This window comes from Schistocerca gregaria, chromosome 3, assembly GCF_023897955.1.
Source record: "Schistocerca gregaria isolate iqSchGreg1 chromosome 3, iqSchGreg1.2, whole genome shotgun sequence".
NCBI lineage: Eukaryota > Metazoa > Arthropoda > Insecta > Orthoptera > Acrididae > Schistocerca > Schistocerca gregaria.
The window spans coordinates 540,484,582-540,497,855 of record NC_064922.1 but is presented as its reverse complement, the minus strand read 5'-3'; the positions used below and the strand labels follow the sequence as shown (position 1 = coordinate 540,497,855).

At 41.8% G+C, this 13,274-nt stretch overlaps 1 protein-coding gene across 50 annotated transcripts in view; it reads right to left on the bottom strand.

Moving 5' to 3' along the window:
• Positions 1-11,224, bottom strand: part of LOC126355917 (uncharacterized PE-PGRS family protein PE_PGRS54-like) — a 20,123-nt gene extending 8,899 nt beyond the window's left edge. For all 50 annotated transcript variants that reach the window (XM_050006429.1, XM_050006462.1, XM_050006466.1 and 47 more), the window contains exons 1-2: positions 11,170-11,224; positions 3,967-4,077 (exon numbers count right to left, since the gene is read on the bottom strand). In XM_050006429.1, coding sequence (XP_049862386.1) covers positions 3,967-4,077; positions 11,170-11,176 — 118 coding nt within the window. In that variant the 5' untranslated portion in view covers positions 11,177-11,224. The remainder of the gene's footprint in view (positions 1-3,966; positions 4,078-11,169) is intronic.
• Positions 11,225-13,274: the final 2,050 nt, after the last annotated feature.

Here is a 13,274-nt window from a genome sequence, read left to right as displayed (position 1 = left end):
GAGGGAGAGGGAGAGGGAGGTGGGAGCATGTGCATGTGTATGAGAAAGAGAGACAGAATGATTCTATTACGAGTATTTGTGGGCATATATTTTGGGCATATATTAGGCCTACTAATGAAAGTAAAAAAGGTAAGAAAAAGAGTCACCCCTAGCATATGCTAAAGAGTGAAGTAGACCCAGGGACAAACATTGGCTTCTGTTTCAAGTCATAAAACCGTCTTCCATGTCTGTCTCAGCAAAGCAGGCCTTTCAAACGGATCGGAAGTAGAGGAGATGTACATAGGAATCACGTGATGCTTCCTGTTAGGTGTTGAAATCTAGTGACAGATTTTAATACCACATGAGAGAACACGCACTAGAGATCGCCACAACCTGTTTCCGGCATTTTCCACTGTTTTTGCTGTTGTGAGACATGATGTTTCGTTTCGTGCAGCGCTTGTAAATATGACGAGTTCAGCATAATAATTAGGTTCTGTATGGTACATTAAAGTCATGTGGAGGCTACTGTTTTATAGTGAGTACAATTCTGTATATTTCTGAAACAAGTTACGTAGCATGTGGTCGGTTCAGCCATACTTCGTCAGTGGTGCCAGCCGTGCAGCATGCTCTACCCATACGATACTTGACGTCTTCAAATGATCTCGGATTCTCCAATATATCAATTTTTCGGCCGTGAAAATAAAAATTAGTGTTTCATATAGCTTATGCTTCAAAATGTTTATAACTTGTATCTGGTTTTTGATAAATCTCTTTGTTGATTTGATTTCACTTACTGATTATTAGTCTGTGGTAAAGCAATAATGAAACAACTGACTATTAATTACAGTACTGAGAACATCTTTTCGACTGCAGCAATCTTAAATTTGAATAGAATATTTTTTGCTAGGTACATGGCCATGTTTAACTTGGAATATTTTTTCACATTTGAAGAAACCTCACTTTTCTGAAGTAATTTTTGTGATTCAATAAAGAGATTGCACCGCACAAAAAGTGAAAGTTATCGTGTCAAAATAGAATAAGAAAATACGAAATAAATAAATATAAAGTAAATAACAGAAAATATATTAAGCTTCTATTATACAGCTGGGTAGAGGAGGAAGGCTGAAAAGTGTTGCAAGGTGCAACAGTCTCCCTTACTTATAAAACTTAAACAGTAAGTACAGGTTGTCTCAAATCTTCTGGGTCAAACTGAAACAATCGATAGTGAGTGCATAGTCGATTATATTGAGATAGGGAACCAATGGTCTGAAATGCATATATACTGTGTTATGGACGTACACAACACACGTCGCATAACAACAGCGCAGATCACAGTAATTTTTCAAAGTTACGACAGCCACTCTCAGTGCATGCATGGCAACGGCTCATGACGTCCTGCCACACTCTCTCAAAGATCACTTATATCAGGTGTACAACAAAATAGGCAGCTTGGGCCCTAGCAAACAAGTCTTCATCCGTTTCAACCGGAGTTTCATACACAAATGTCTCGATGTAGCCCCATGGGAAAGTAGTCCAGAGATGTGAGATTCGGCGATCTCCGTATCCATAAGTCTCCTGCCCTTCCAATCCACCGATGAGAGTATGTGTCGTTCAGGCGTTTGCCGACATTAACATCGAAGTGGGCGGGTGCACCGTCGTGTAGAAACCATATCCTTTCGCGGACGAGAAGGGGCTCAGCCTCCAAGAACTGCGGCAGCACATCTTGCAGGAACACCAGGTAACGCGTAACAGTCAAACGGGGAGGCAGCAAATAGGATTCTCTAAGACGATCTGGGACAATGCCTGGCCACATATTTACAAACTCCTTGCTGGTGCCCACCGATATGGGTGGTGTAGATATTGTCCTCACTCCACACATGACTACTTCGGCTGTTGAAAACAACATCACGGTTGAATGAGACGTCATTCGTGAACAATATAAACTGAACGAAATTCGGCACTAAAGCACTGCAGTGGATAATCCATTGACAGAAGTGATCGCGAGACTCAAAATCCATTACTCCCAGTGATTCTACACGTTCTTTATGATTGGGGTGTAATACCTGTCCCATCAGTACGTCCACACTGTATTCTACGAAATGTGCGTTTCACGGGCAACTTGACGCGTGCTTATTGCTGGGCGCTCGGCCACACGATCCAACACCATCTCCTCAAAGTTTTATGTTCGCACATGTCGTTGCCGGAACCTTGGCCGGCTGTCTGTGGCGTCACCGACTCTGTCTTTCCTAAGTTAGTATCCATGCAAATAAACTTCTTCCAATTAGGATAACACGTGTCAGGAAAGCGCTCTCTGAACATTAGTGCTGCTTTAAGCGCATTACATCCTGCCGCTCCGTGTGTTAAATGCATGGCTGCCAACTCTCGTGACGAGTAACGTTCCACCTCTGACTACGCGTGACGCACTGTACACAGTAACAGACCAGTCCATGGACACATCACCAGCAGTCTGATGCAATGGATAACTAACACCAGGAGCAGTGTTGCGCGTGCGACACAGGTTAATTCGCTGGTGCTGTAAGTAGGCTGTTTACGTTTTTATATTGGTAACGCCACGTAGCACTCTGTATGAAAATCAGTGGCTGTGCTGTGTGCAGTCTGTGGCTGGGTGGCATTGTTGGAATAGTCGCTATTGTAGTGTTGGACAGTTGGATGTGAACAGCACGTAGCGTTGCGCAGTTGGAGGTGAGCCGCCAGCAGTGGTGGATGTGGGGAGAGAGATGACAGAGTTTCGAGAGCGGGTGATCTGTAAGTGTGCCCATCAGAGACAGTAAATTTGTAAGATTGGACGTCATGAACTGATATATATATTATGACGTTTGAACACTATAAAGGTAAATACATTGTTTGTTCTGTATATAAATCTTTCATTTGCTACCTATGCCTATCAGTAGTTAGTGACTTCAGTAGTTACAATCTTTTATGTAGCTGACAGTATTGGCACTCGCTGTATTGCAGTAGTTCAAGTAATGAAGATTTTTGTGAGGTAAGTGATTCATGAAAGGTACAGGCTATGGTTAGTCAGGGCCATTCTTTTGTAGAGATTATTGAAAGTCAGACTGCGCTGCGGTAAAAATATTGTGTGTCAGTTCAGTGTTGATCAGAATAAGTAAAGAGAGAAATGTCTGAGTAGGTTCAGTTCTGCTCAGCTGTTTGAAAATCAAATAACGTAACAGCACAGTAATTAACTGATTTTTTTAAGGGGACGTTTCAGTGCGATGCGTGCGGCCTTACATGAGCCATGTGCTGTCAGCAAAGTTGTGTGAAGTATGTCTGTCTGGTGGTCAGGAGTGTACGTTGATTATCGCCTGCTGCCTGCTCCATTGGACAACAGACACCCAGCATCTTCGTGCGATTGCGGCAGAACTTCATTCACCACTGTAATACATGCACTGAGGATGTCGATCGTCGCTTTGAACAATTAGTGTGAGCTACGTGGTTGTTATGTTGTGTGCGCTGTGTATGTCAATAAGACAGTAAGTATGTATTTCCGACCATTGGTTCTCTACCTCAAGATAACCAGTTGTGGGCACTCTATCACCTGTTTCGATTTGACACAAGCAGTTTCAGACACGTTGTATGAAACGTGTTTTGGTATTTTTAAAATAAATATGATGGTTAGTCTACAATTACTTACTAAAGAGGCGATGAAAACGATAACTTACTAGTGCACTGAAATACGGTACATGTTACTGAGAGTGGTGAATAGAAAGATTGCTATTGCTATAAGAGATTTTACGCGAAGGAGCTGCACCAGTAAATGGAGGTTTGCGAATTAATGAGCTTGAGAGAAGTGGTTTGGATCACAGGGAATAGAGCAACGGTATGGCGGATAGTCTAAATAGGTATTCAGGTGGAGGAAATGTTACTATCGATCAATTTAGTGAACAGTGTATCAGCGAGTCTCAGTTCAGAAAAATGAACACATAGACGAAGAAACGAGATGGAGTAGTCTTTCTGTTGGCTTACCTGCGTGCGATTGCCAACAGTCGGGGTCCCTGGAGAAGAGGCAGCCCGTGTTCCAGGGCGCAGCCGCTACGACCGCCAGCTGCAGCAGCAGCGCCGCCCACACTGCCGTAGCTGCAGAACAAACAAAAAAGACGCTCGTTTACTGTCCTTCACTACTATGAAACACAAGGCTCATTTCCTCTTGGCGTACTTATAGTTGCAGCGAAGGTATCCTGCATTGCAAGCCTGCAGTCTATTTAAAGAAAAAATTCTGTGAGTTGATTGTGTAATGCAGACCTTCGTATCATTCTAAGAGACATAAACGTAATTATTCTGTACGCCATTTTTCGACTGAATTTTCACTGAGGTGACAAAGAGTCATGAGAGAGCCATATGCACACATACAGAAGTGGCAGTATCGCTCACACCAGGAGTAAAAGGGTGTTGCATTGGCGGACATGTCGGTTGTTCTTGCAAGGGAGCCTCCCCATCGCACCCCCATCACATCTAGTTATAAGTCGCCACAGTGGATAGGCCTTGAAAACCTGAACACAGATCAATGGAAAAAAACAGGAAGAAGTTGTGTCGAACTACGAATAAAATAAGCAAAACCTACAAACTGAGTAGTCCATGCGCAAGATAGGGAACATCATGGACAGTGATAGCTCAGGAGCGCCGTCGTCACGTGGATAGCGTGAGCAGCTGCGGAATGAGTGGTCCTTAGTTCAAGTCTTCCCTCGAGTGAAAACTTAAATTTTTTATTTTCAGACAATTATCAAAGTTCAGGCACTCACAAGTAATCAACTTCGGCCTCCAAAATTCCAAGACATGTTCAGATTTGCTTGGACATATGCAGGATTTGACGGTCTACACACGGAAAAATTTGAAAACTTTAAAAACATATGTTTTGACAGAGCACAGGAAAACTGGGCGACTGTGAAACTGTTGCATTCATTTGTTGCAGTTTATGTGACAAACTCTTATGTTTTCATCACTTTTTTTGGGATTGATTATCACATCCACAAGAAAACCTAAATCGTGCAAGGTAGAACAATCTTTTTACCCATTCGCCAAGTGTACAAGTTAGGTAGGTCGACAACATATTCCTGTCATGTGACGCACATGCCGTCACCAGTGTCGTACAGAATATATCAGACGTGTTTTCCTGTGGAGGAATCGGTTTACCTATGACCTTGCGATCAGATGTTTTCGGTTCCCATTGGAGAGAAACGTCCTTTCGTCTACTAATTGCACGGTTTTGCGGTGCTGACGCAAAACACAGACACCAAACTTATTACAGTGAACAGCGACGTCAATGAACGAACGGACAGATCATAACTTTGCGAAAATGAAGAGATTAAACTTTTCATTCGAGGGAAGACTTGAACCAAGGGCCTCTGGTTTCGCAAACTTTTCACTCGAGGGAAGACTTGAACCAAGAACATCTGGTTTCGCAGCTGCTCATGCTAACCACGGGACCACGACGCTCGGGAGCTCACACTCTTCTTAATGTTGCTTATCTTTCGCATGGACTACTCAGTTTGTATATTTTCCTTATTTTTTTCATAGTTCCACACAACTTCTTCCTGTTTCCTCGGTTGATCTGTGTTCAGTTTTTCAAGGCCTATCCACTGTGCCAACTTACAACTAAATCTGAGGTGGGTGCTAAGGGGAGGTTCCCTTGTTAAGTGATTCACATGAAAAAGTATCTGACGTGGTTATGGTCACACCGTGGGAATTAACAGACTATGAATGGCGGGATGTTAGTTGGAGCAAGACGCGTGGGACATTCCATTTCGAAAAATGCTAGGGAATTCAATATTCTGGAACACTAAATTTCAGGTACAACATCTCATCACTGGAGCAGTGGCGTTCGCGTAGAGTTGTCAGTTCTAACAGACAAGCAACACTGCTGAAATCGATGTGCGGCTTGACGAACGTATCTGTTAGGGCAGTGCGACGGAATTTGTCGTTAATGGTCTGACGCGAGTGCCTTTGCTAACAGCACGATATATTCTGCAGCGTCTCTCCTGGGCTCGTGACCGTATCGGTTGGACCCTAGTCGAATAGAAAACCATAGCCTGGTCACATGAGTCCCGATTTCAGTCGGTAAGAGCTGGCGTAGAGCGCTGAAGCCACGAACCAGTGTCTGTGGTCGTTATTGCAACCGAATAACTCTAATTTACGAGCTATAACTATAAAACACTCTTATTATATTTACCCATTATTATGTACCTCCATAAAATACATCGTAAAAAGGAAAAGCAATTTAAAAGCGCAAGTCGAAAATGAAAATTCTTTTCAATTCTTTTACCTCATTAATTCATTAAATAAAAAACTGGATGGGAAAATTTTATGCAATTCGGTAATGAACGTTAAATGCTGAATTATACGTTTTTAATTCGAACGTTGCTGTAAATGTCATTTTAATTAACAAAATATTTGCCTAAGTATGGTCCACATCACAGGTTCAGATTCTAGCTGCAGCCTTGCTACAAGATCTTGCTCAGGGAAATTGACGATATTTGGTCATGATGATATACGCCGTCTTAAGTGCTGCTTTGCTGACTACGTGTAGACTTGCGCAGAGATTTCCACACTGTTTATCTGTTTTACCTTTTGGTCAACGTATATGCATGTGGTGCGTTATACCTCTCTTCGACCTTAAGTGTCTTACCTGAGAAGCACATCAGAAACACTAGTTTCCATCAGAGCAAAATCCTTTTGTCACTTTCCATCACCCAAACTTCACCTCTATATCCTTTTCGGCTTCAGTAACTAAACAGTGGAACGATCTCTCCCATCATATCAGAGTACGATAAGACATGTCCAGTTTCCAATGACAGGTGATGACGAAGCTCCTAAGACAACAACAATTGCTGTTCTTGCTTTTCAAAGCATCCTTTACAACTGAGAACCCTGCATTCTCATCAGGAATAATTTCGCCATGTCCGCAACCGGACAAGTCGGTGTAAATTTATCTTTTAGAACTCGTTCTGTTGCACCGTTACATATTTGTATACACATAAATAAACTTGTATCTTTTAGTGTCACTATTATTATTACTATTGTTATTATTATTATTATTATTGCTGGATAATAGTAGTACTGGTATGATTCTTTCTAGGTTGGACTGTCATTCTGAATAGCCTTACATATATGCAAATCCTGTTTGAATAGACCCTTTCACTTCCGTTATTACGATTATCATTCCTATTTATAATATTACAAGCATTATCAGTATTTGCGTTTACGTAAACATGATTTAAAAAATGCTTTTTTATTTGTGAAACCTGATCCAATGCAGAGAGTATCTTCAGTCCCTACTGCAGTCTGGGTAAATAAATAAATTAATGTAACAGACGGATTAACATGACGTGCTGCAGCTGTATATATTTTGAAAATATTTGCTTTACCCGCCTTAGGTACACAATGTTACAAAACAAGATTTTCTTGTAAAAGAACTCAATTCCTTCACAATTTTTTTTTTGCCTAATCAGTGACTCTTTAAAAAATTAAATATTTTCAGTCATCTCAGTTAAATACTCATTAGTGAAACTTAGTAGTTATTGTGGCAATTAGAAAAGTATGTTGAAATAAATATTTTTAAAATAAATTAATAATAAATAAATTTCTGATCCGGTAAAAATAGCAAGAATTTGGGTCACTAATGTTTATTTCATTCTTCGTTAACTTAAGCATTCAAAAAATAACGTGTGCTCCGTATGCACTGTTGAATACTGTATTTCTTTTCGCTGCACTGCGCTCTGGTTCTTCGTGGTAAAACTAGCAGTGGTTGTGCTTTCCTTGTCGGAACGTCCACAGTGAGGTACGCAGAACAAGACAAGGCTGTGGTGGGCGTGGCGAGGCGGCGCCTTGCTCGGCGTTGCTCCTTCCCCCGTGCCGGTCGACGTCAGCGGCGGAGCTTACTTTCTGCCCTTCCCTCACTGAAATTAGCGGAAAAAGACTGCGTGCACTGTAAACTTACGGGTAATGCGTGCACCGGACCGCCTGCCTAATGTTTTGACATGCGCGAGTAAGAGTTTCAAAAGGGCCGTTCATCATTGATAGAAAGGGTTTATGTGCCTCTTAGTAGAAGTCTACGCAAACTACCGTTCCCTTATTATTATGAGTTACTTAACTGTTACAGGCTTGAGTAGAAAAGTAAAGTTTACCAAGCGGTATTTAGGTCTTCAGATGATATAAACCAGATATTCAGAAACACTAATAACCGTCGTTGGCATTGTTCAGTGAGGCGTGAGCGCAACAGTCTGACAAAGTATGTGAACATTCGTTTAAAGTATTGTATGAATGGATTTTACGTCTAAAACAGTCTAAATTTATGAGAGCTAACCCTGAGTGATAGTGTGATTTTATGCCTCGCATATAAACTCTTACAGTTCCTTTAGGAATCACGATGAGGTCCAGATCCAGCACCGGCGATTTCGAAGAAAAAGCAAGGCGAGTTATTTCGTTATGATTCCTATCAGCGTGTTTTACGTATCTATACATGCGAATTGGAACATTATCTTCTTGGAAGCTGTTTTAGCGTGCCGGGAATAATGATTCTCTGTAAAGGGTGCATGACCACTAAAAGGTATACCTTATAATTTGCATTTGCCTTCATTGTTTCTACTAAGCCCTTCGAAAACCATGGAATTGGCCGCGCAAACCCTAACGGATGCACCACCATTAATCATAGTTGAAAGGAACGACGTTACACTTCCACGGGTATGCTCTATACGCAAACACGTCCTGCCATGAGGTATTGCGTAGAAGAGTGCCTTTCATAATAACAGCAGACTGTAGTCCTAGTTGTGCCTTAAATGCTCCACTGAAATGTCTTGATTAACTTTGACGTCAGTTATGTGGCATAAGCATCCGTGCACCTAATGTTTGGTTCATGCTGGTCCAGTCGTAATGTCGTAACTGATACTGTCACGTTCATGGCAGTGGTCTTCTTATTGCAAATAACAATCCTCTTTAATGCTCTTACGTCTCTGCCAGTAATCTTAGCGTCACTCCACTTGAAATAAGTACACTGTCCTCTCACTAGATACCGGACCTCTTCATATGGTAGTTGATTAGCAGCTGTTGCTACAAATGCATCAATTAAGCAAGCAGCGGCCACTTGTCCTCATTGCAACGTCCGACATGATTATAGATTAACTGCTTATGCCACTTGAAAATACAAGGAGCAAATAAAGGCAACAGAGTGTTGCAGATACTGAGCAAAATCGGCTCAGCAAAAGATGCATTAATAGCAAAGGGTTTCTTTTATTTTGTGCAATACTTTACAGACCTGCACGTCAACAAAAACTGGTCAGAGTAAGAGAATAACACAGCGGTGGTTAAATAAAATTTCATTTCGCGGAATTTCGTTGCAAAGTTTGCACGGCCAACTAATGATTCTCCATCAATATATATAGAGCGGACTGTTCAAGAGATAAAATATGGCTTCCAGTTTCTGCATTTGCTTGCAACCAAGGGGAACGTCCCGAGAACATTGGTCAGAGTCTAAGAATCAGAATTATTCTTAATTTAATTACTCGACAAGTATAATGCATATTTTTTCAAAACAACGATGCGAAAATTTATTACATATTATCGAGGGCGAAGAACTGCGATCAGTAATTTCGCTTGAACCTCAAAATATTCTGAGTAATGTAATGTTTACTCTAAATGCACATCATCTGATAGTTTCTTGGTATTTGTAGTAACAGAAACATTACGTATCACATGCGTGAAAGTATAGGAAAATGTGCGTTACTGATAGATTATTCTCTTATTTTAAAAAATAGCTAGATCTCAAAATCAACACATTTTCCGAGGAGAGTAATGGAGACTTTTAGGGTGCCTGCAAACATCTTTGTATTCCTTCCGGAAAACATGTTGGATAGTGTATCCCACTGCTGGATTAAATCCTTCAAGACTACAAAGTTACAGACCTAGGGTGCTCACCACAAACGAACTTGTATAACAAAGCAAAGCTCTATGTGGAAGATAAACTGCCCAGTAGCCGCAGAATGGCACTAAAAGAATCTTCCACGTACTGGAGCACCACCCCATCAGGCCTCGTGGTAGCTCATTCAGGTCATGAATTTCACGACATACTTTTTAACGTACCGTTAAAAAAGGAAATATGCGATACATCAATCTATTTCCCGCGGCTCGTAGAGGAAATGTGTTTGTTTGCAATCTTCCATGATAACACTAATTTTCTATCGGGGTGGCCATTATTCCAGAAATCTCGCCATATTGAAGTGTTTTTGACCGCGCAGTATAAAAGAAGGTATCAGTATGTGTTATAAGAACACACCGAGAAACAACGCGGACCAGAAGGGGAGCGTTGTGCACTCAACCCTCCAGTAACGTTCCTATCCCTGGGGCTTATTGTCTCCTTGGGAACGCTATAGTTATGTGACCCAGCGGCGTAAGAAAATGTAAAAGAAAATGCTACCCTCAGCGGCGTAATGAATGCTGTTATGACAATTGTTAAAAGATACCACATTAAATAGGCAAGTGATAAAAATAGGAAAAATTAAAATAATTATATTAGGGGACTTTTACAGGTATTCTGCAAGCTGACTGCTGAGGGTATATTTAATTGCAAACTCAAACAACCGGAAGACGCCTAGTTATTTTTTTTTTCTGGTCTGATGTGCAGACTTTAGTTTAGGAGTTCAGGAGACTCATGTCGCCATTGTCTTTGACTTAATCGCTAGTGCAGTCGCTGCTCTTCTGGTGACAGTGTATGTTGAACATTCCACTTCGCGGTACTGTTCGGTCTGTCGCATGCATAACTTCTGACAGTTTGAAGTTTCAACTTTTGCTTCAAGAAAGTAAGGGTGCACACCAGTATTTACTTAATTTTTCAATTATTGTAGTATTCGAGTAATTTCTAGGGATAAGTTCCGTAATAGTAGTGTCTATGTCAGGAGAAAATAGTTCAGTCAACTCTTCTTCGTGATCTGTCAGAATCTTTCCTTCACATTGAAGAGGTCATAATGGTCATAATACATTTCTAACACGTAAGCATAAAATAAAACAGTCATCAGCTTTGTGTCAAAATGTTCAGAATTATTTCAGGATATTCCCTATATGTAACAGTTTTTTCCGGCACTGAATCGTACTGTGTCTGTCATTCACATGGGACAGCAACCGAGTGTATCCGCAGTAACCTCACTTCCGAGTTAACCAACTCTAAGAGACGTGGGCACCTACCTCTCATTGCACAAGTGTGCTCTTGTCCTGCCGCAACACCGATCCGATTTGTTGATCGTGTGACGACACTATGCATCAACTCCCCGCCATTCAGTGCTTATATACTTTGAGACGGGCTTATCTCGCCCTGAAGCGAAGCCCCCGCATTACGTAGCATTCGTAGAATGACGCAAAAAGAAGCAGTTGTAGATCACCATGATAACGATTTAATTTAGGAGTTATCGCTATTTTATCTCAGGTTTCTTGCAAGAATATACGTGGTAAGTATAAAGTCCATCACTAATTAAAAAAATATGTTTCTATGGAACTATATGGGTTGTTGCAAATGGTAGCTTACCTTATATAGTATTTCACTGATACACTTTCACAAGTCTATGCAGTGTTTACATCTATACTTATAGTCAAAAAGCCACGTTGAGATGTGCGGCGGAGGGTACAGTGTATGCCACTGTCACTTCAACCCCTTTCTTTTCCATTCGCCGATGGTTCATGGGAACAACAACTGCCGGTAAGCCTCCGCCTGGTCTCGGATCTCTCCAATGTTATATTCGTGGTCTTTTGGAGAGATATACTTAGCAGGAAGCAGTATACTTGTTGACTCTTCTATGAACGATCGCTCTCGGAACTTTCACAGTGAACCACTCCTTAATGCAGAACGCCTCTCTTGCAGCGTCTACCACTGGAGATGTTCGATCATCTCCGTCATGCTACTGTGCTCACCAATCGAACATGTAAAGAGTCATGCAGTTTCTCTTTGGGACTTCTCTGCTTCATCTATCAACCCTATCTGGTACAGAGTCTATACACAAGAGCAGTATTCAAGTACTGGTCAACAGGGGTTTTGTAAGATACCTCCTTTGTTGAAGGACAACATTTGCTGAGGAGTCTTCCAATGAATCACAGTCTGGCATCAGCGGTTCCTGGGATTAGTTTTATGTGCTCGTACCAATTCAAATCTCTCCCTACGCATACTTCTAGATATTTTATGGTTTTTTCAAATTCTGACTTAACATATGATACTTTTACGAGTGTTCCGGATGTATCTGATTTATTTTCTCTCTCCTGTTATAGACAGCGAGCATAATTTAGAAGTACTGCTGTCACAATAATGTCTTGGCAGGAGAAAGCACAAAGCGTTTTGTTGCTTCGTGAAACGCGGTCACGTATTACACACATCAAAAAAAGTTTTGCATCACCCCAGTCCCCAGAACTCTTGAAGACAGACGCTGACTGGGCATATTGTATCACATACACACAGAGATGTGACTAAACCCGCCCAAAGATGTAAACAACCGTGCATCACCAGCGCCTATTAGACAAAAATGGTTCAAATGGCTCTGAGCACTATGGGACTTAACATCTGAGGTTATCAGTCCCTTAGAACTGAGAACTACTTAAACCTAACTAACCTAAGGACATCACACGCATCCATGCCCGAGGTAGGATTCGAACCTGCGACGGTAGCAGTCACGCAGTTCCGGACTGAAGCGCCTAGAGCCGCTCGGCCACCGCGGCCGGCGCCTATTAGACGGAGGGGGGTCCGACTGCCGATCAGTTCCAGACCTTCCACTAGGAAGGAGGTATACGGCTCATGTTGTCTGTAGTTCAGTCATACCTAGACGGTCAATACCGCTGTTCGATCGCGTCCGAATCGTTACCTTGTGACAGGAACGGCTCTCAACAAGGGAAATGTCCAAGCGTCTCAGACTGAACCAAAGCGATATTGTTCGGACATGGAGGAGATACAGAGAGACAGGAACTGTCGATGGCATGCTTCGCTCAGGCCACCCAAGGGCTACTACTGCAGTGGATGACCGGTACCTACGGATTATGGCTCGGAGGAACCCTGACAGCAACGCCACCATGTTTAATAATGCTCTCTGTGCAACCACAGGGCCTAGTGTTACGACTCAAACTGTGCACAATAGGCTACATGATGCGCAGCTTCACTCTCGACGTCCATAGCGAGGTCCATCCTTGAATACTTCTATAAAGTTGTTTAGGCAAGTCTTGTGTTTTAAATCTGTTTGTTCATTCAAGATTTTTCTTCTGGGTGTTTTCGCATATTGAATAAAACTTCTGTTTCTTTAAGAAAATACGTGGTT